This window comes from Piliocolobus tephrosceles, chromosome 7, assembly GCF_002776525.5.
Source record: "Piliocolobus tephrosceles isolate RC106 chromosome 7, ASM277652v3, whole genome shotgun sequence".
Taxonomy (NCBI): domain Eukaryota; kingdom Metazoa; phylum Chordata; class Mammalia; order Primates; family Cercopithecidae; genus Piliocolobus; species Piliocolobus tephrosceles.
In genome coordinates this window covers 16,781,461-16,801,524 of record NC_045440.1, presented here as the reverse complement: position 1 = coordinate 16,801,524, position 20,064 = coordinate 16,781,461, and the positions used below count along the sequence as shown (strand labels likewise).

Here is a 20,064-nt window from a genome sequence, read left to right as displayed (position 1 = left end):
TCCATAGTAGCTTTGCCTGGGGTTTTAATATTAGGGACTAGCATGGTTGTTTGGGAGATGTTGTTTACTGTTGTCCATTGGGCTCACTCTAACACTTTTGCTGTTTTCCGTACACCTAGTTTTATGCTAGACCCTGTAGAGAAGTACGTAAGTCAACATCATGATTCCTGCCAATAAACTCCCATTTGTTTGAAAGAAGAGAAACATGAAAGCGTTGTAAAGGGTGAAGAGACTGGTGACTTCAGAGATTTTGTGATCATATCTTCATTGTCTCTTCATCACTAAATCTGTGGCCTTGTATATTTATTTAAACTCACTGAATCTATTTCCTTATCTGTAACAGAGGATATTCATATCAGTCTTACAAGATATTGCCATGAGCATAACACCTGGCACATAGAATACATTTAACAAATCGTGCCTGTCATTACCATGGTGGTGGTTGTAAAAAATGATAGACCTGGCTGGGCGCGGTGGCTCAAGCCTGTAATCCCAGCACTTCGGGAGGCCGAGGCGGGCGGATCACGAGGTCAGAAGATTGAGACCATCCTGGCTAACACTGTGAAACCCCGTCTCTACTAAAAAATACAAAAAAAACTAGCCGGGCGAGGTGGCGGGCGCCTGTAGTACCAGCTACTCGGGAGGCTGAGGCAGGAGAATGGCGTAAACCTGGGAGGCGGAGCTTGCAGTGAGCTGAGATCCGGCCACTGCGCTCCAGCCTGGGCGACAGAGCGAGACTCCGTCTCAAAAAAAAAAAAAAAAAAAGTGATAGACCATTGGCATACAATGTAGTTTTTTACAGTAAGTAGTTTTTTTCTTTGAATGTTATGGTACGTGTTTGACTCAGTCTTTGTGCTTTCTCCCTTTTAGAGATGATGAAGAGAAAAAAAAGTCCCCTTCAGAAAGTACTGAGGAGAAAGCTAATGGAACACATCCAAAGACCATCAGTCGTATTGGAAGTACTACTAACCCATTTTTGGACATTCCTCATGATCCAAATGCTGCTGTGTACAAAAGTGGATTCTTGGCTCGGAAAATTCATGCAGATATGGATGGAAAGAAGAGTAAGTATCATGTGTTGTCATTTTCTGTTTCATTTATTTCATCTTTATGCTCAAAGTGAATTTATCTGAAAGTCAAGGATGAAAAAAATCATGTTTATCTATTAGACATATTCTTGAAATTTGATATAGCCTCTAACCCTAAATTAAAAATTCAGTGTGGCACCTGCCCTTCTCTAAACAGAATTACAGAACTTTAGAAATGGCAAACTTCTTACAATTTATTCATTCTGTATCCTTTCATTTATTTAGTCATGGTTTCAACAGGTAATACTGACTACCTGCTGTGCCAGGCACCAGGAATACAGTGGTGAGCAAGAGGGACAAGGTTTCTGTCTTCATGAAGTTTACATTTCTGGTGGTTGAGGGAAAGGTTGAATTTGCAATGCATAGAAAAATTAATGGTGTAAGGTCCCAGAGACAAGGAATGGAGGGAGGGAATTCGTATCCAGTGCATATGTGGAATGACTGGCCTTTGAGAAGGTGGACAGGTGAGATGTAGGAGAGCATAGTATAATTAGCTTTGGGAAATTGAAGGAGCCCAATTGGATGGCTTCTGATATCTCTATGAAGTATGAGACATGATTATCTTGATAAATGATGGTGTTTGGAATTTTGAGAGGAATGGAGCATGCTTACATAGTTAGAATAATCTTTGCAGAGTGACAGCAATTTTATATACTTGAACAGAGTAAGATAAGGTGACATGTTTGCTCAGAATTATCTTTGGGGTGAAAAGATGGATAGTACCACTGTTTCTATCTGTGCCTGGATCCTTTTTCTTAATGTGTTAGCATATTCTATTAGCTTACAGTCGAGAGAAACATTACAGTGGAGTGGCTTTGACATGGACTTAGCAATGCTGAACAAATTTCTTAATGTTCCCAAGTTCTTTAAGACTACATCCACCATATTTTCTGTGCACGTTATGTACTGGGTTTCTAGACTACTTAATTTTATCTCACAACATCATGTCAGAGTTCATACAGGTGTAAGTGACAGCAAGTCAATCCATCTTAGAAAAAGGGCACACCTGAAGATGGGTTGTCACCCGGACATACTCTGCATTTCTATCTCTGCGTGATTTTTTTGTGTCAGCATTATTCTTTGGAATGAGGTCCTTTATACACGGTTATTAGCAGCGCTATAGATCGTCTGTTTAATTTTGACACCAAAGAGGATTCTTCTTCTTCCCTAACTTGTAATGTAGTCTGGTCTAGGACAGGATTCTGACTTGTATCACTGAGAGGATGGAATATTATGATTGTCAGCCCCTACTTGCATGCAATGGCAAGAGGAATGAGATACTGGTCTCACAGAATAGGAGTTCTTTCTTGCCAGTGTGCACACACATCCTTCTTCATACCTTGAATAATGCATTTGCCAAACACTGCAGCTTTCCTTTTACAACCACAAGTATACCATCTCTCTGTAACATGCCTGTCCAGCTGCAGCTTCTGTCTCCAAGGCTAAGATTTGTTGATTGTGTTCATTCCCCTCAGTCGGGTATGGATGGCACTTAAATCTATAGGCTAAGCGAAAAATATGAAAATACAATTGTCCCTTAATATCTGTAGAGGATTGATTTCAGGGCCTCTCACAGGTACCAAAATCCAAGGACACTCAAGTCCCTGATGTAACTGATGCATATCCTCCCATATACTTTAAAGTATCTCTGGATTACTTATAATATCTAATACTGTGTAAATAGTTGTTATGTTGTATTCTTTGGGGAATAATGACAAGGAAGAAAGTCTGTACATATTCCATACAGACACAGTTTTGGAGGGAATATTTTCCATCCACTGTTGGTTGAATCCACAGATGCGGAACCCACAGATATGGAGGGTTGACTGTATCTGACCTACCTCACATAAAGTACTAGAGAAAAAGAAAGAATAATTTCAATTCGAGAAAAGACAAAAAGGGGAAGTATAACAACTGTCACTTATTTAGAGTGTTTATTACATGCTGCTAGACAGAGATAGCGAAGTTAACCCATGTGAGCATCTTTTCATTGACTCATTTCCTAGCAATGGATTGACGTAATTGGTTAGTTTATTCCAAAGTCCCCAGATTCTGCTGATGAAATTTTCCTTGTCCACTGTTTTCCTGGACTGAGTGGCCCAGGAAACCTCCTCTATTGGAGGATTCTCCTGGTGGAAGCTCTTTTCCCTCAGCAGCCTAGTACATATGAATGTAGATACAGAACCTGACGATTGCTTAGCAGTTGACACATCACAGATACCTTGTACCAGACCAGAAGTTTTCCTGCCAGTGTATCTCCTTCGAAGCCTTAGTTAACTGTCTTGAGAATTTCTGGTTGGTCAAGTCAGTTGTAAGTGTCATGGGGCTTTTAGCGAGTTAGGAAGTTCTTCCTGTTTTCCAAAGGAACCTGCCTCTGCTTGGTTCTATCTCTGTTCCTGCCTCAGAACAAAAGGGAGAATGTATGGATGGGTTAAGACGTGCCCATCTCCAGGCTGCTTTCCTGTCAATTGCTTTATCACTGGAGGACTTTTAACCTCTGTTTTTCATGGGGCTATCAGGAGGAGCCTGGAAGTTTCAGCTGACTTTAATTCCTCAGGCTCTTCCTGGATATCCCCATTTCAATTTCCCATGGTTTCCAGATCACATTAATGTTAGCAGATAATTGAGCCTTACAATACGGAATGTGCATGACTTCTAATAGTTTACAGAAACTAAAATTCACCAATTTAGAGTATATAGTTTGAGTTTTGAAAAATGTATACGGTTATAAAACCATCAACGCAATTAAGATAAATAACATTTCCTTTACCCAAAATAGTTTAATTATACTTTTTGCAGTAATTGCTTCTCCTTTTACTCCCATCCTATGACAATTATGACAGACAATTATCTGTCTTTGGGTCCTATACTTTTGCCTTTTCTAAAATTGCAGTAAATGGAATCATAGGACTGGTTTGTGTCTGACTTCATTCACTTAGTGTTATTCTTTGCAGATTCGTGTGTAGTGTTAGGTGTTGTGTGAATTAATAGTTTCTCTTTTCTTATTGCTTAGTAAGTATTCCATTATTTGGATATTCCACAGTGTATTGATTTACCAGCTGAGCATTTGGGTTGTTTCCAATTTTTAGCTATTATAAATAAATAAAACCCCTGTGGACATTCACATACACGTTTTTGCATGTACATATGATTTCATCTTTTTAGAAGTTACCTAGGAGTAAAAGAATAAGATTGCTGCACCACATGCTAAATGTATCTTTATAAGAAATTTCTAAAGTTTCTATATCGTTTTGCATCCCTTAAAACTATATATATATTATGTCTTCCTGATGATTTGACACCTTTGTCATGAAGTGACATTCCACATCCCTGGTTATATTTCTTATTTTGGAGTCTACTTTGTCTAACATTAATATAGCCACTTTAGTTTCCTTTTAGTTTTTGCATGCTATACACATTTTGTTTCTAGCTTTTTATTTTTAATTTATAATTGTGTCTCTAAAATTGCTTTCTGTTATATGGAACATTGGTGGGTCTTGCTTTTTATTCTAAATCACAATATCTGTCTTTTAATTAGAGTACTTATACCATTTACATTTATAGTAGTTATTGGTATACTTGACTTTAAATCTGCCATCTTACTGTTGGTCTCTTGTTTATTCCATCTGTTATTTTCCTTTCTTGCGTAGGATTTTTTTTGTGTGTAGTTCTGTTTTTTGTCACTATTGGCCTATTTGCTATACTTCTTTAATTATTTTAGCATTTGTTGCAAGGTTTACAGTATACATCTTTAACCTGTCACAGCTCACCTTCGAATTGTACTGCTTCGTTTATAGTTTGAGACCCTTATAGCAGGTTAATTCCCCTTATCTCTTCCTAGCCTTTGTGATGTTGTCCTGTATTTTAATTCTATGTTCTGAAACTTAAAGTAGTTCATTATTAATATTTTTGCTCAGAAGAGAAACCTTGTTTTACTTTTACCCCCACATACCTGCTGTCAGGAATTTTTCTCGTGTTTTATCAGTATGAAAATATCTTTATTTTTACCTTAATTTTAGGAATTTATATTTACTGGGTATAGAATTCTTTGGCAAGTTGTTTTTCCTTTCAATACTTAAAGATTATGTTTCATTTTTCCGTACCCTGCAGGAATTCAGACAAAAAAGTCTGCTATCATCCTTATCTTTGTTCCTCTGTATCCAAGATGGCTTTTTCCACTACTACGAATGCTGTCAGGGTTTTTCTATCTCTGGTTTTCATCGATTTTATTATGTGATGTCTTAGTGTGATTTTCTTTATGTTTTCCTTATTTGTTGTTTGTTGGGGTTCTCGCTTTCGTAGGTTTGTATTTTTTTCAGCCATTATTTCTTAAAGTACCCACTCCTGTTGTGGGATTTGGTTGCTCTATGATACTCAGTGCTATCCCAAGGGTTTACTGAAGCTTTTTCCAGTATTTTTAACTCTTTGTCCTTTCAGTACTCTATTTTGATAATTTCTATTCTTCATTTACTTCATTTTTAATTTCATAAACAGCATGTTTATCTTTGAAGTTCAACATGGGTCTATTTTATATCTTACATTTCTCTCCTTATCAGGTTGTTGTTTTTCTTCATGTCCTTGAATATATTTATTCTGTTTATAATTGCTTTTTTAAGGTTCTTCTCTTTGATTCCCTTCCTTTCTGTCATTTCTGGAACTGTTGCATTTTTTTTTTTTTCCTTTTTCTTTGCTTTCCTTGTGATTTTTTATTTGAGTGCCAGACATTGTGAATTTTCCATCTTTCAGGTGCTACTTTTAGTTGTATTCATTTAAAAAAAAAAAAACACATTGAATTTTCTCCTGGTGTGCTGGTAAGTAACTTGTAGATTAACTGAATTCTTTAGAGACGTGCCTTTACCCTTTGTTCTGGTGGATCCGGAGCAGTCCTTATTCTAGGACTTGTTTATTTCCATTAATGAGGCATTCTTATTCTTCAGCCTCTTTCCAGTGCGCCATGTATTACAAAGTATGTCCAGTCTGGCTTAAGAAAACAGAAGCTCTTCTTATCCCTGTGTGAACTCTTGAAATTGTTCATCCCACAACTTTATTTTCCCCATGCCTTGAGTTATTTCCTTTCCCTTGTGCTAAGATTGATGCTACAGCCAAGATCAGAGTATCCTCTGCAGGTCTTCAGAGCTATCTGTTTTTGTAATTCTCACCTCTTTTATGCCGCTCTACAAATTCTAGCCCTCTCAACATCACTGAACTCCTTTCTTATCTCCTCAACTCAGCATGACTCGCAGGCTCTGTTTAGGTACCCTCTTCCGCTATTGGAAGTGAGACGCTTTCTCTAAGCAGTAAGCCAGTCTTAATTCATTTGTTTCTTTCTCTTCAGAATTATAATCCAGTGTTTTCTATTTTGAAATTTCTAAAAACTTTTGTTTTATATACATACATAGACTTTTTAAAGTTATTATAGTAGGGCAGTTTCTATAGCAGTTACTGTTTCATGGGCATAAGCAGAACGAAGCTGATTTATGATCCCTTTTGTTAAAAAATGTCTTTCCAGTTGCTGCTTTAAGACCTAGTATTTACTGAACTACGAAATTAATAAGGAATTCTAAGCATTCAAGTAAAAGCAAACTGTTTAGTTATATATTTGGAGATGTAGAAAAGCTTTTGTTTCCTTCCCATCTAATCCTCTCCCCCCACAACCTCATTTGTTGAATTTTCAGTCGTGTATGGTTGAACGGGTTTATCTAAATGTTTGGCTGCTGCTCCTTCTTGGAAACCTACTAGAATGCCTCAATTGTTTCCGAATGTTTCCGCCTTCTTCTTTTGAGAGATGGTCACTATAAACAAATTAGAAAAATGTTTTATAGTAAGGACTTACATAACATGCTATGAAACACATCACTTTTTATTTACATTACATAGAAAAAAATGAAAACAACAGTGGAACTTTCCTGGAATAGTAGCTTCAGATAATTCTGAGAATCCTACATGCTGCTTTATGGACACAAAAAGTAGTGCTTATTTTCTAAATACTTATTTTGGTTAAGCATGTTCACTAGAGCTAGAGCTATATTACGTTTTTACATATATGCAAACATGGCCAGGTGCTCTGATGACAAATATTACAAAAAGTGTTTTGTAAGTGAAGATTTGAATCAAAGCTGTATGGAAAGGTTATTCTCTTTTAAATGCTGATAAACTTGTCTCAAATGGACCATTTATTTCACTCGAGATTTGGTGTCTTTTTTTTAATTAACTTTAAAGATTCAGTTTGTCAGACTGCATCATTATTTTTAAATCTTGGAAGTTTTCTTCATTTTTTTGCCTTTTAAAGTTATGCTCAGTTCAGAAATTCTCCCTCCAGGAGACAAGTTGTTGTACTTCTCTGGGAAGTATATATTTTTACCAAGACCTATTAAATCTGACATTAAGGGAAAGCTTTGAAAAGTCAAATTTGAAAAACAAAATGCATCTTCTGAGTTTTATCAGATAGAATAAAAAACAATATTCAATATAAGCTCCTAGTTTTCTCAATCTGATGTAACATATTGGTGGAAATCAAGAAAGAAACTGGAGACAATGTAATCAAAATGTAAATGATCTACAGGAAAATAATAATGATAATTCAATGATTGCTAAATATTAGAGCTTTATCCTAAGCATTTAATGCATTAATGCATTTAATCTTGGTCCTACAAAGCAGATACTATTATTATCCCCATTTTATAAAGACACTGGTCTTAAGCATCTTAACCAAGGATATAGTAAAGAGTAACAGTGTATCTGGTGAAACAAAAATCTGATTATACCAAACTAATAGTAGCATATTGGTAAAAGCAATTCCGATGAGAACATATGTTTATAAAATGTTTAATTTCTGCATTTTTTGTGTGTTTGGGACAGTCTGTCACTGTGTAGCATGTACTTAGATAACTAGAGGTGTCAAGCTAGGGACAGTGAAGCCTGAACGTTTGTTTTAGTTGGCCAACACAGTGCTCTTTAAACATTAAATTGCATGGATATAGGCATTTTGTGGTTGACCGTAGTTTTCACAGCTCCCTGTAGCCTTATACCAAACCTCCTCCTACATTAATTAAGGGGGAGAAGAACAGAAGGGCCATGATGACATTTTCCCAGATAACAATACGTAGATAGGATGATGGGTTGGAAAAGAGAACCCAGAAGCAGCTGTCTCCAGTGCTTATAAAAATTTGATGGATGATATATAAAGTACGTCAGATAATTGGAAGCAAAAATGCTTCCATAATTTACGTTGCGAAGTGTGTGTGTGTGTACGTATTCCCCACCTCACTTCTAACACAAAAACCAGTTTCACGTAGATTAAACATAAACATTTGAGAAACAAGGTTCTCAGATTTTTAGAAGAACATGTGGGACAATAACTTCATGCCCTTGAGGTAGAAAGTGGATTCTTAAGATGTACAAAAGCAGCTGGGTACAGTGGCTCATAGCTGTAATCCCAATACTTTGGGAATCCAAGACAGGAGGATCACTTGAGTGATCAGCCTGGGCAACATAGCAAGACCTCGTCTCTACATAAATATATGCATCCATGTATACATACATATTCTCAAAAACAGTAGAAGAAAGTATTGATACTTAAAATTACACCAAAAGTAATGACTTTATATTAAAATTGTATTTAAAAACAAAAGACAATTCATGGATTAAGAGAAGATACTTGTAGCGTATTACTAATAAAGGATTAGGATTCTTGATAATATTTATAAAGAAATTTTAATTAGAAAAAAGACAACTTAGTAGAAAAATGGGCAAAATTGAATAGGCCATGCTCCAAAAATGAAACTCAGAAGATCAATACATATATGAAGACATTTTCAACCTTATTGATAATCAAGGATATTCATTAAACATATAGTCAAATGTCATTTCACATTACCTTGACCAAAATTATAAATACCAAATGCTGGCAAGGATTTGGAGCAATGGGCCTCTTCTATACTGCAAAAGTATTAGTGGTATCATTTGTACTTAGGAAAGCAGTTGGCAATAATAAAGTTGGAAATGTTTATTCTTATATCTCAGTTAATTAGTCATAAGTGTGTATATACCTACAGAAACTCTTAGTTTTACAGAAGTCATGTTTATAGCAACATTATAATAGCTCAAAATTTAAAAACTTCAATGTCCATTAATAAGTGATTGAATGGATTTTGTATATCCATATAATTGAAAAAGAAGGAACTAGAGTTCCCCATATCAACATGGAGGAATCTCACCAGTGGTAATGTTGAATGAAAAAAAGCAGCTTGCAGAAGAATCTGCATGTAAGATAACATTTGAAAGCATGCAAACCACTACTATTTTTAGTAAGAATGCATTCGTATATTGAAATCATTAAACATAGAATGGTTGTTACTTCTGGAAAGGAGAATAACAGGCAGTCAGTGACGAGTACTCAGTGGTTTCACTATATTGATAATATATATTTTTTACATTTGGTGGTAGTACATGTATACCTACTTCATTACTCTTGATAACCTTTTGAAGTTTTACGTGTTTTACATTTTTTTCTTTCTCTTTTTCTTTTTCTTTTTTTTTTTTTTTTTTTTGAGATGGAGTCTCACTCAGTAACCCAGGCTGGAGTACAGTGGTACATGCAGTCATAGCTCACTGCAGCCTCAGACATCTGGGCTCAGGCCGTCTTCCCACCTCAGCTACCCAAGTAGCTGGGACTACAGGCATATACCACCATGCCCAGCTAATTTTTTTTTCCTTTTTTTTTTCTTTCTTTTTATTTATTTTTTTTTTGTGGAGGGGGTCTCACTATATTGCCCAGACTGGTCTTGAACTCTTGGCCTCAAACAGTCCTCCTGCGTTGGCTTCCCAGAATGTTGGGATTACAGGCATAAGCCACTGCTCCTGGCCTATAAATAAAATTTTTAAAACTCAATAGAACATCTGATTGCATGGAAAATTTGGAAACATATAAGGATGTTTTTCTTAAAATCTGCACAGGAAAAATTACAATTAGAAAACTCAGTAAACAAAACTTAGTAGTGAGAGAAAACATTGACCAGACACAGTGACTTATGCCTGTAATCCCAGCACTTTGGAAGGCCAAGGCAGGAGGACCATTTGAGCCCAGGAGTTTGAGACCAGCCTGGACCATATGGTTATAGCCATCTCTACAAAAAATGTTTTGAATGAAAATTGAAAAGAAAAAATGTCTTTGTGATCGCCATCATTATAGCATAATTAATAATTTAAAATCTTACCATAATAATAGTGTTTTGGTTATTACTCACATTTAGACATGTGAAAGATTTAATTGTGGCACACATTAAAATATAAATACTGTGCAACTTGATCCCCTGAGAGTACAGATGATAGAAGGTGGGAGATCAAACTGGATAGAACTAAGAGGGAGCAGGGAGAGAGATCCGTTAAGCTCCTCGTACAGAGAGGAAGTTAGAAGATGCTGCCTGTACTGGGGAAAGAAGAAATAATGTCAGAATAATGTCACTTATTATTCGTCAAATAAACGCCTAAGAAAGTGACAACTATGTGAGATGAAAGGTATGATGGCCGGGCGCGGTGGCTCAAGCCTGTAATCCCAGCACTTTGGGAAGCCGAGACGGGTGGATCACGAGGTCAGGAGATCGAGACCATCCTGGCTAATACGGTGAAACCCCATCTCTACTAAAAATACAAAAAACCAGCCGGGCGAGGTGGCGGGCACCTGTAGTCCCAGCTACTCCGGAGGCTGAGGCAGGAGAATGGCGTAAACCCGGGAGGCGGAGCTTGCAGTGAGCTGAGATCAGGCCACAGCACTCCAGCCCGGGCGACAGAGACAGACTCAGTCTCAAAAAAAAAAAAAAAAGAAAGGTATGTTAATTAGTTTCATCGCGGTAATTATGTCACAATTCATTTATACAAACATCAAATTGTACACTTATGTACAATTTTTATTTGTCAATAACACCTTACTAAAGCTGGGGAAAAAATTTTTCACTAAAACAATAATAATGTTATGCTCCGTAAAGCTACACAGGTAATCAATACAGATACAAATAAAAGCTATGTAAGTATATTGGGAAGATGGAATGGCATAGTTAAGTTTATTAAATTCTCATCTAGTACAGCACAAAACTGAGAGTGTGTTTACAACCTATTGTGACACAGTGGTAGAAGCACATTGTTTAGGGATATAATGACACTTAACAACTGTGAGAAGTAATTTGTTTCAAAAGGATTTTTGGAAAATGGGAACAGAGGAGCTGAGAAGAAATGAATCAAAAGAGGCTAATTGTATACATCACTTTAATAATTTTAAAATATTTTAATCACATAGTTTTACAGATTCTTTAGTCATTGTGCAGCCCTGGGATTAGTTCTGAATTTGAAATATTAAAATAATTCATCGCTTTTTAAGGAGGTGAGAACTATGTGTGGTTCATCTTTTCAATCTCCTTGTTAATACTGTGGATTTAAAGAGTGGTGTGGAGCACCTTGACAGGGTTGGAGAGGTTCACTCACTTTAGAGGTATTTACACATCTGCCTGTCATCAAAAGTTTAGAAAATTTAGTCCCACGTGTCAAATTTGAGAAAGTAGATGCTATTCTGAGTCATCCATACTGAAAATAGTTTATAATGGTAATGCAGGCAGAATTCTTTGCTATTGTGTAACATTGGGAACAGCGACACTATAATTAAGAGATAATGAAAGTGAATTTTTTTTTTCCCAAAAGGCAGTTGTCTCCTTCTGTTAGAGAAAGACTCTTTAAGTACAGGCAAAGCCAAGTAATTATTTTAAAACTAGGCTAAGGTTTTCCCTTCCCTTGGCACTTGGCTGTTCTCTGGCAGCAGGATGTGTAACGCAGCAGTTTAAGTTGTTAATCCAAGGCCGAACAGCAGCACTGTGAGGGCAGCCATGCGGACACACAGGAACACCTTGTCACGTGACACTCTAGATTTAATGGAATATTAGCTGTTTTAGATAGGAAATACCCTGTTCACAATTCAAAATTTAGACTAACAGATTAAGTTCAAGGTTTTTACATTCCGTAATGATGGCTCATGTCTTTAAAATCCATGCTTTCTGGCAGTAAAGTTGATTGAAAGAGGTCCTCCCACATCTTTCTCATCAGGAGCAATACTCTTTTTTTCTGAGATGGTGTCGCACTCTGTTGCCCAGGCTGAAGTGAGTGGCGCAATCTCAGCTCACTGCAACTTCTGTCTCCTGGGTTCAAGCAGTTCTCCTACTGCGGCCACCGGAGTAGCAGGGACTATAGGTGTGTACCACCATGCCCGGCTAATTTTTGTACTTTTAGCAGAGAGGGGGTTTTGCTATGTTGGCCGGGCGAGTCTCAAACTTCTGACCTCAGGTGATCTGCCCATCTTAGCCTCCCAAAGTGCTGGGATTACAGGCGTGAGCCAACGCGCCCAACTGGAAGCAGTACTGTTGTCTGGAAACAATGGAATATAAACTGCCAGTCTTACAGCACCAAAAAAATCTGTGTTCAGAATCTCTGAAGTATTTTTTCTGAAAGAGGAATGTACAGTTTTCTCTCTGCCTGTGATTTTTAGACGTTTTTCTATTTTCACGGCTGACTCGTTCTGTTTACCAGTTTGGTTTAATTAACATTTAGGAGAATGAACAAAATAATTCTTGCATCCCTGTTATGGTAATTTAATGCAGTGTGTCAAATTCTTCAATAATCTAATGAAAATTTGAAATTAAAAGTACCGTACTAGTTTCCTAAAGGAATTAATCATGGGGATAAGAATGTATATGCAAAAGATGTTATCACTAATGTTAATGGAAATATCAAACTCTGCAAAATGTTTTCTCTTTTTTTCTTTTGTTAAGACAAGGCCTTGCTCTGTCACCCAGGCTGTAGTGCAGTGGTGTGATCTGGGCTCACTGTAACCTCTGCCTCGCAGGCTCAAGCATTCCCCCCCACCTCAGCCTCCTGACTAGCTGGGACCACAGGAATGTGCCATCACACCCCACTAATTTTTGTATTTTTTATAGAGACAGGATTGCACCATGTTGCCCAGGCTGACCTCAAACTACTGGGCTCAAGTGATCCACCCAACTTGGCCTCCCAAAATGCTGGGATTATAGCGGTGAGCCACCATGCCTGGCCCTCCAAACTCCGTAAAATATCTTAGAGGTTTATTCTGAGCCAGTGTGAATGACCACAACCTGGGGAAAAAAAAACACAAACCCAAGAACCGTTGAGAAAGTGGTCCTGAGACAGTCAGGTTGCAGTTTAGTTTTATATATTTTAGGCAGACGAATTATAGGTAAAGACATGAATCAGTACCTGAAAGGTATCCATTTTTGCAACCCCAAAAGGTGGGCATCTTGATATGGGGGCTTACAAGTCATAGACGGGTTTTAGGGATGGTTGAGTTAATTGGTTGAGAGAGTTAAGCTATTGTCTGGAGACTTGAAGAACAGACAGGAATGCTTGACTTGAGGCTGTGGGAGCCACGGCCCTTGTAATGTAGAGGAAGCCTCATGGGTGGCAGCCCTCAGAGAAACAGACTATAAATGTCTCTTTTCAGACTTTTGAGGTGTTAGGCTCTCAGCTAATCTCTCCTACATCTGGGAAAGGCCTAGAAAGGGAAGGCCTGGCTGCGTTAATGGTGATTCTCCAAAGATGTAAATTTCCCCCACAAAGGACGGCTTTGGAGGGTCATTTCAAAATAGATCAAAGAAATTTATTTTGGGGTAAAATATTTTGATTTCTTTCAGGGTCTGCTATCTGTCATGTGATGCTATACCGGAGTCAGGTTGGGAAGTAAGCCACATTATACCAGGTTAATACATATCCATTTAATGAAATTTTATGGTTAGGGTGTGACTTCACCCTTGCCTCACATGGCCACATGGCCTTAGGTCTTTTTTTTTTTTTTTTTGAGATGAAGTTTTACTCTTGTTGCCCAGGCTGGAGTGTAGTGGCGCATTCTTGGCTCACTGCAACCTGCGCCTCCCGGGTTGAAGCGATTCTCCTGCCTCAGCCTCCCAAGTAGCTGGAATTACAGGCATGCGCCACCACACCCGGCTCATTTTGTATTTTTAGTAGAGGCGGGTCAGACCACGTTGGTCAGGCTGATCTCAAACTCCTTACCTCAGGTGATGCACCCGCCTCGGCCTCCCAAAATGCTGGGATTACAGGCGTGAGCCACCATACCCCGATGGCCTGAGGTCTTCTTTCTAATCTGGTATCTTATTGCCACACAGTCTGTTTTGATCAGTCTTATGATCTCCATTTTAACCTTAATGCTGGTCAGTTCGGCCTGAACTTGAAAAGAAAGTGGATATGAGGAGGTGCATCTGACCTCCCATCCCATCATGGCAGGAATTCAGTTTTTTAGGTTTCTTTTGGCCAAGAGGGGGTCCATTCAGTTTGTTGGAGGGCTTAGGATTTTTTGTTTCTTTACACTACATAGACTTAAGAATTTGAGCTTTGAAAAAAGACAGGTCATTGATTTATTTTTTAAAAAACACTTTGAGCTCAAGCAGTATGCCGGTAATATTCCTGCTGAGGAGGAGTGGAGATAGAGGATATACCTGAACAGCTGTTACTCAGCTGAGAACCAAATTACAAAGGGAAGGTCCGTAATATCTTTAGACACAGAGGTCATGGATAAGTGTATTCCACCACAGCCTGAGTGACATAGTAGGACCCCGTCTCTACAAAGTAAAAGAATAGAAAGTTAGCCAAACGTGGTAGCATATGCCTCTAGACCCAGCTACTTGGAGGGCTACGGTGGAAGGATTGCTTGAGCCCAGGAGGTTAAGTCTGCAGTGAGCCATGATTGCACCATGCACTCCATCTTACCAGAAAAGAAAAGAAAAGAAAAGAACATTCCGTTAGAGAAAAAAAAAAATGCAAAAACCTTAAGGTGAGAGCAATCAGATGTGGCTAATACCTGTTGTAGTGTGTAGCACACTGCCTGGTACATAGAAGGAACCCAGTTGTTACTTTAGTTACAAAATAACATCATTTTAGAAACGGTTTAATAGCCAATAAAGTGTTTAATAAGTAAAATATGATAAATACAGCAATACAATGTCATCATTCGCAGTCATTTTTTTTGTTGACCAAAAAAAAAAAAAAAAAAACAAAACTCTCTAAAATATTTGAAGAGGCTTATTCTGAGCCAGATGCAAGTGACCATGGCCCATGACGTAGCCTCAGGATGGCCTGAGAACATGTGCCCAAGGTGGGTGGGTTATAACCTGTCTGTACACATTTTTGGGAGAGCAGAGTTACAGGCAAAGACATAAATCAACACATATAAGGCATACATTGGTTTAGCATGGGAAGGCAGGACACCTGGAAGGGGACACTTCCAGGTTATAGATGAATTCAAAGATTTCCTGATTGTCGGTTGGTTGAAAGAGTTAAGCTTTACCTGAAGAGTTATAGTCAGCATAAATAAGTATTTGAGTTAAGTTGAGGGGGTGGTGGGATGGAAGCTAAGGTTCTTGTTATGTAGATGAAGTCTCTAAATGATAGACTTCAGAGAGAATAGATGTCAAATGTCTCTTATTGGACCTTAAAAGATGTCAGACTCTCCAGAAAAGATTTAGCAAGGGAGGGAGATTCTCTATCAAATGCAGATTCCCCCGCTAGACACAACTTTGCAGAACCATTTCAAAATATGTCAAAGAAAATGCATTTTGGGGTGAAATACTTTGATTTCCCTTAGGACCTCCTATCTATCATGTGATGCTATATTAGAGTCAGGTTGAAATTGGTGTCTTATTGCTACTAAGAGTCTGTTTTGTCAGTCTCAGGATCCCAATTTTAATGTTAGTGCTGGTGAGTTGTGCCTAAACTCCAAAGGGAGGAGGGCATAATGAGGCATGTCCAACACCTCCTTTCTGTCATGTCCTACACTGGTTTTTCAAGTTCCTTTGAAATCCCCTTCACCAAGAATGGGGTTCATTCAGGCCGTTTGGGGCTTAGAATTTTATTATGGGCTTACAACATATGATACATAAGTAGAAGAGGTTTTTGGTTTGTTTTTGAGACAGTTTTGCTCTTGTCACCCAGGCTGGAGTGCAATGATGTGATCTCGGCTCACTGCAAACTCTGCCTGCCAGGTTCAAGTGATTCACCTTCCTCAGCCTCCTGAGTAGCTGGGATTATAGGCATCCGCCATCACGACCAGCTAATTTTGGAATTTTTAGTAGAGATAGGGTTTCACCATGTTGGCCAGGTTGGTTTCGAATCCCTGACCTCAGGTGATTCACCCACCTCAGCGTCCGAAAGTGCTGGGATTACAGGTGTGAGCGACCATGCCCAGCCAGTAGAAAAGTTCAAAATTAACAAGTATAATATCTCAGTTTGTTTTGCATCTGTGTACATAGTAAAATGATTTTGAAGGGTATATACTGTAGGGGCCATCCGGGAAAAAACTTCCCCATCGCCCTCTGAAGGTTCACTGAAAAATCAACTCACCAAAGGCAGATTAATTGGAGAAAAAGTATACACAAATTTATTAACATGCACACAGGGGATAATCATAGATTGATTACACGACCCTCAATGGAGTAGAGAAGCTTTTACCTTATAATTGAAGTTACAGAAAGAGTGGGGGCTTGGATCAAAACAGGTTATGAAAAGAGAGGACGATGAGCCTGGCTAGCAAAGGTGTTCCTGTTATGTAAATGAAACCTTACAAGGAGGCGGTAAAACCTAGGCATGATGAGAGAGAGAGAATAGATGGCAAATGTTTCTTTCAGACCCTTAAAGATGTTAGATAGACAAGGGAAGGCCTCAGAGAATGCCTGGCTGCCATCAATACAGTTTCTCTCTACAGATGCAAATCTCCCCCACAAAAGATAGCTTTGCACAGCTACTTCTGTTTGCGGGGCTTCTGAAGGGCCATGTCAAAATAGATCAAAGAAGTGTATTGCAGGATCGTGTATTTTGGTTTTCTTCAGTGGAGAGCACTTGAACGCACTGGCATCTGATAAATGCAAGAAACGTGGTCTGAGTTGGGAAAAGCTAAAAGGCCATGGTGGGGTGGCATCACCTCAGGTGCAGTCTGTGGCAGAAGACTGTTTTCTGGCTCCTGCGCGTGAGTGGTAAGCCAGAGCCCTCGCCCTGTAATGAGGGCCAGGAACACGTATCGGTAGGAAGAGCTGGAAGTCACTTCTGGAGCTCCTAGGTGGGGGAGAAGCACGTCAGGCTGTTGTCACATTCCTTGGAGAAGGGATTCTGTCTGGAGGCTGCTCATCAGCCACTCTGAATTATTTTTATTGACCTTCAGCTGCTTTTGCCTGGGGGCATTTGAAAGGTGCCAGTGGGCCTTGGCCTGTTTTACAATTACAATAGCTGATTTGAATTGCTAGTTGTAGAAATGCTTGCTCAGCAGGGTCTTCGCTCTGTGGTTTCCTGGTTTCTATGGTGCTTCTGAAGTTAACGAAACCTGATTTGGTGTCACTTGACAAGCCTACTTGTCTGATTCAGCACTTACTTTCCCTTCTCAGATAGACTGCAATGATTTAACCTTACATTTATTTTAACACCCTGTTCTTAAAAGATTTATAAAGAGGTCTGCAAATTGCTCTAGATAGTATGAAAAAAAACATAGTAAGCTTGATTTTCTTGATCAATGTTCACACTTTTCACGTAAACGAAGTTATTAAAGGTTGTATATAAAGTTTCAGTGCCGCAAAAGAAATAGTACTGGAATATAAAATTTTCTTTTTAATTCTCAGCAAGGCAAGTTACTTCTGTATAGAAGGGTGCACCCTTACAGATGGAACAATGGTGAACGCACAGTTGGACAAGGGAGGGGAAGGGGTTCTTATGCCTGACTCACGTGCCCCCCCTCCATGTCGTTCCCCTGTTGGCTAGGGTTAGACCACACAGGCTAAACTAATTCCGATTGGCTGATTTAAAGAGAATGACGGGTTGAGTGCTTTGGTGGGAGTCAGGGCAGAGCAGGTAGCCAGTAATTGGAATGAGTTAGGGTGGAGCATGTGATTAGAATGAGTCAGGATGGACTAGGTAATGGAAAAAGGTTGCTATACGAGGAAGTTAAGTTTAAAAGTAGAAGGCAAAGAATTGAACATACTGACATATTCTTTGAAAAGAAATTTAGAACTCAGATCTAACATTGAATTTCAGGAACTTTTTGTTATACCTAACTTTTTGAAGTGATTATTAAAAAGAGCAAGTTCTCCAGCATATTCCTTCAGTCAGATACACTTCATAAGAATTATGAGGCCTGTTCGGTGGTTCACACTTGTAATCTCAACACTTTGGGAGGCTGAGGCAGGAGGATTGCTTGAGCCCAGCAGTTCGAGACCAGCCTGGGCAACATTGCAAGACCCTGTGTCTATGAAAACCAAAAAAAAAAAAAAGAATTTGTCAGGCATGATGGTGCACGTAGTCCCAGCTTCTCGGGAAGCTGAGGTGGGAGGATTGCTTGAGCCTGGCAGTTGGAGGCTGCAATGAGCTGTGATCGTGCCATGCGTTCCAGCCTGGGTGACAGAGCAAGATCCGGTCTCAAAAGAAAAAAATTGTATATATATGAAATGTCATTTGTTTGCTAGAAGTTTGGAGTCACTTGTCACAAATGTTCATTCTTCAATTAACCCATGAAAACCCACAGTAACTTATTAAGCCTTATTTGTTCCTTTTGAGCTTGGGTGTTTACTGATAGCTTATTCCCATATTCAATGTCTTATTAGAATAATTGACCAAAATTTTATTCTACCTCCCCTTTTCTCTTTAAGCAACTTGAGTTTTACCTAAATGATGAAGCACTTAAAAAAAAATATTGCTGGTAATATTTGTTGAATCATGCCATCTACATACCTGTTTAGGACATCTGATTTCTTTTTTTGTTTGTTTGGTTGGTTAGGGGAGGAGAAGGGGTTAATCTGCTCTGTGGATGCAGCAACAAACCAAACCAAATACTTGCCTTCAAGGTTTCATTCTAATGTTGGGGAAGTTTAATAAAACTATGTGATAATTCATACAAGTGTTAAATGACCCAAAGAAAAATAAAGTCAAGTTTAGGAAATACTGAAGGAAGTGTGCAGGTCGTATGTTGCAGAGAGTGATTAGAGGAAACCCCTGGATGTGGCATGTCAACCAAGAGGGGGCGACAAACCAGACCGCAGTGCTGTGAGACAAGACATTGGGCTCTTAGGAATTAAGATTCAGGAGAGACAGATTTGGCTGTAACCCACATTGTGTTCCAAACCAAGTGAGGGTTTTTCAGAGGAAGCTAAGGGTGATTACACACATTGTTTTGAAGGAAATATCATGGGTGGAGGCGGCCGGCTTAGCCCAAGTCCATAGTTCATTTATGGTTGCTGTTTAGGAGTTGCAGCGCTGGCGAAATTCAGCTGTTTTTCAGGATATTGTGGTTGTGGTGGTGAGGTGCCCTTCACAGATTCAGGGCAAGGTACCGGGTTATTCTGCTAGGTTGCCAGTGGTGCAGGCGGTCCTGAGAATGGATTCTGCTTTAGAGCACTGAACTATAGTGATGCCATTTTGTATGTTTCACAGATAACATTTGAGCAGAGACCTAACTGAAGTGAAGGGGGCCAAGTCATGGTATCTGGGAGAGGAACATTCTAGCCATAGAGAATGTGAGATATCATTCATTAAGATCCAAAAAATAATTCTGTGACTCTAGTGTTGCAGGGGGAAAAAAAAAAAGGGATTCTTGTCACATGACCAGGAAAGATTAGGCTCACAGACACACAGAAGGGTGAGGAGCGGAATTTATTGGGCAAAAAGGAAAAAGGAAATACACATCAGCAAAGTGAGATAGAGTCCTGCTAACAGGCTCTCACGGATTAAATCCCACCTTACCACACAGAAACAAGAGAGGCCAGGCTCCTCCCGACCGTAAACAGTGCAAACTTCCCAAGGCCCCACCCCCTCCTCCCAATGTGTAGACGGGTGTTATTCAGAAAGAATCATTTGGGGAAAAGGGTGGGCTTCATCCGGACTGGCAGTCCGGTTTTTCATCCCTCATGCTGTTTTA

At 39.0% G+C, this 20,064-nt stretch overlaps 1 protein-coding gene across 2 annotated transcripts in view; it reads left to right on the top strand.

Moving 5' to 3' along the window:
• The window catches only part of PSD3 (pleckstrin and Sec7 domain containing 3), a 483,052-nt gene that overhangs the window by 380,723 nt on the left and 82,265 nt on the right, over positions 1–20,064 (top strand). For both annotated transcript variants that reach the window (XM_023216635.2, XM_023216636.2), the window contains one exon: positions 871–1,064. In XM_023216635.2, the coding sequence (XP_023072403.1) occupies positions 871–1,064 (194 nt within the window). The remainder of the gene's footprint in view (positions 1–870; positions 1,065–20,064) is intronic.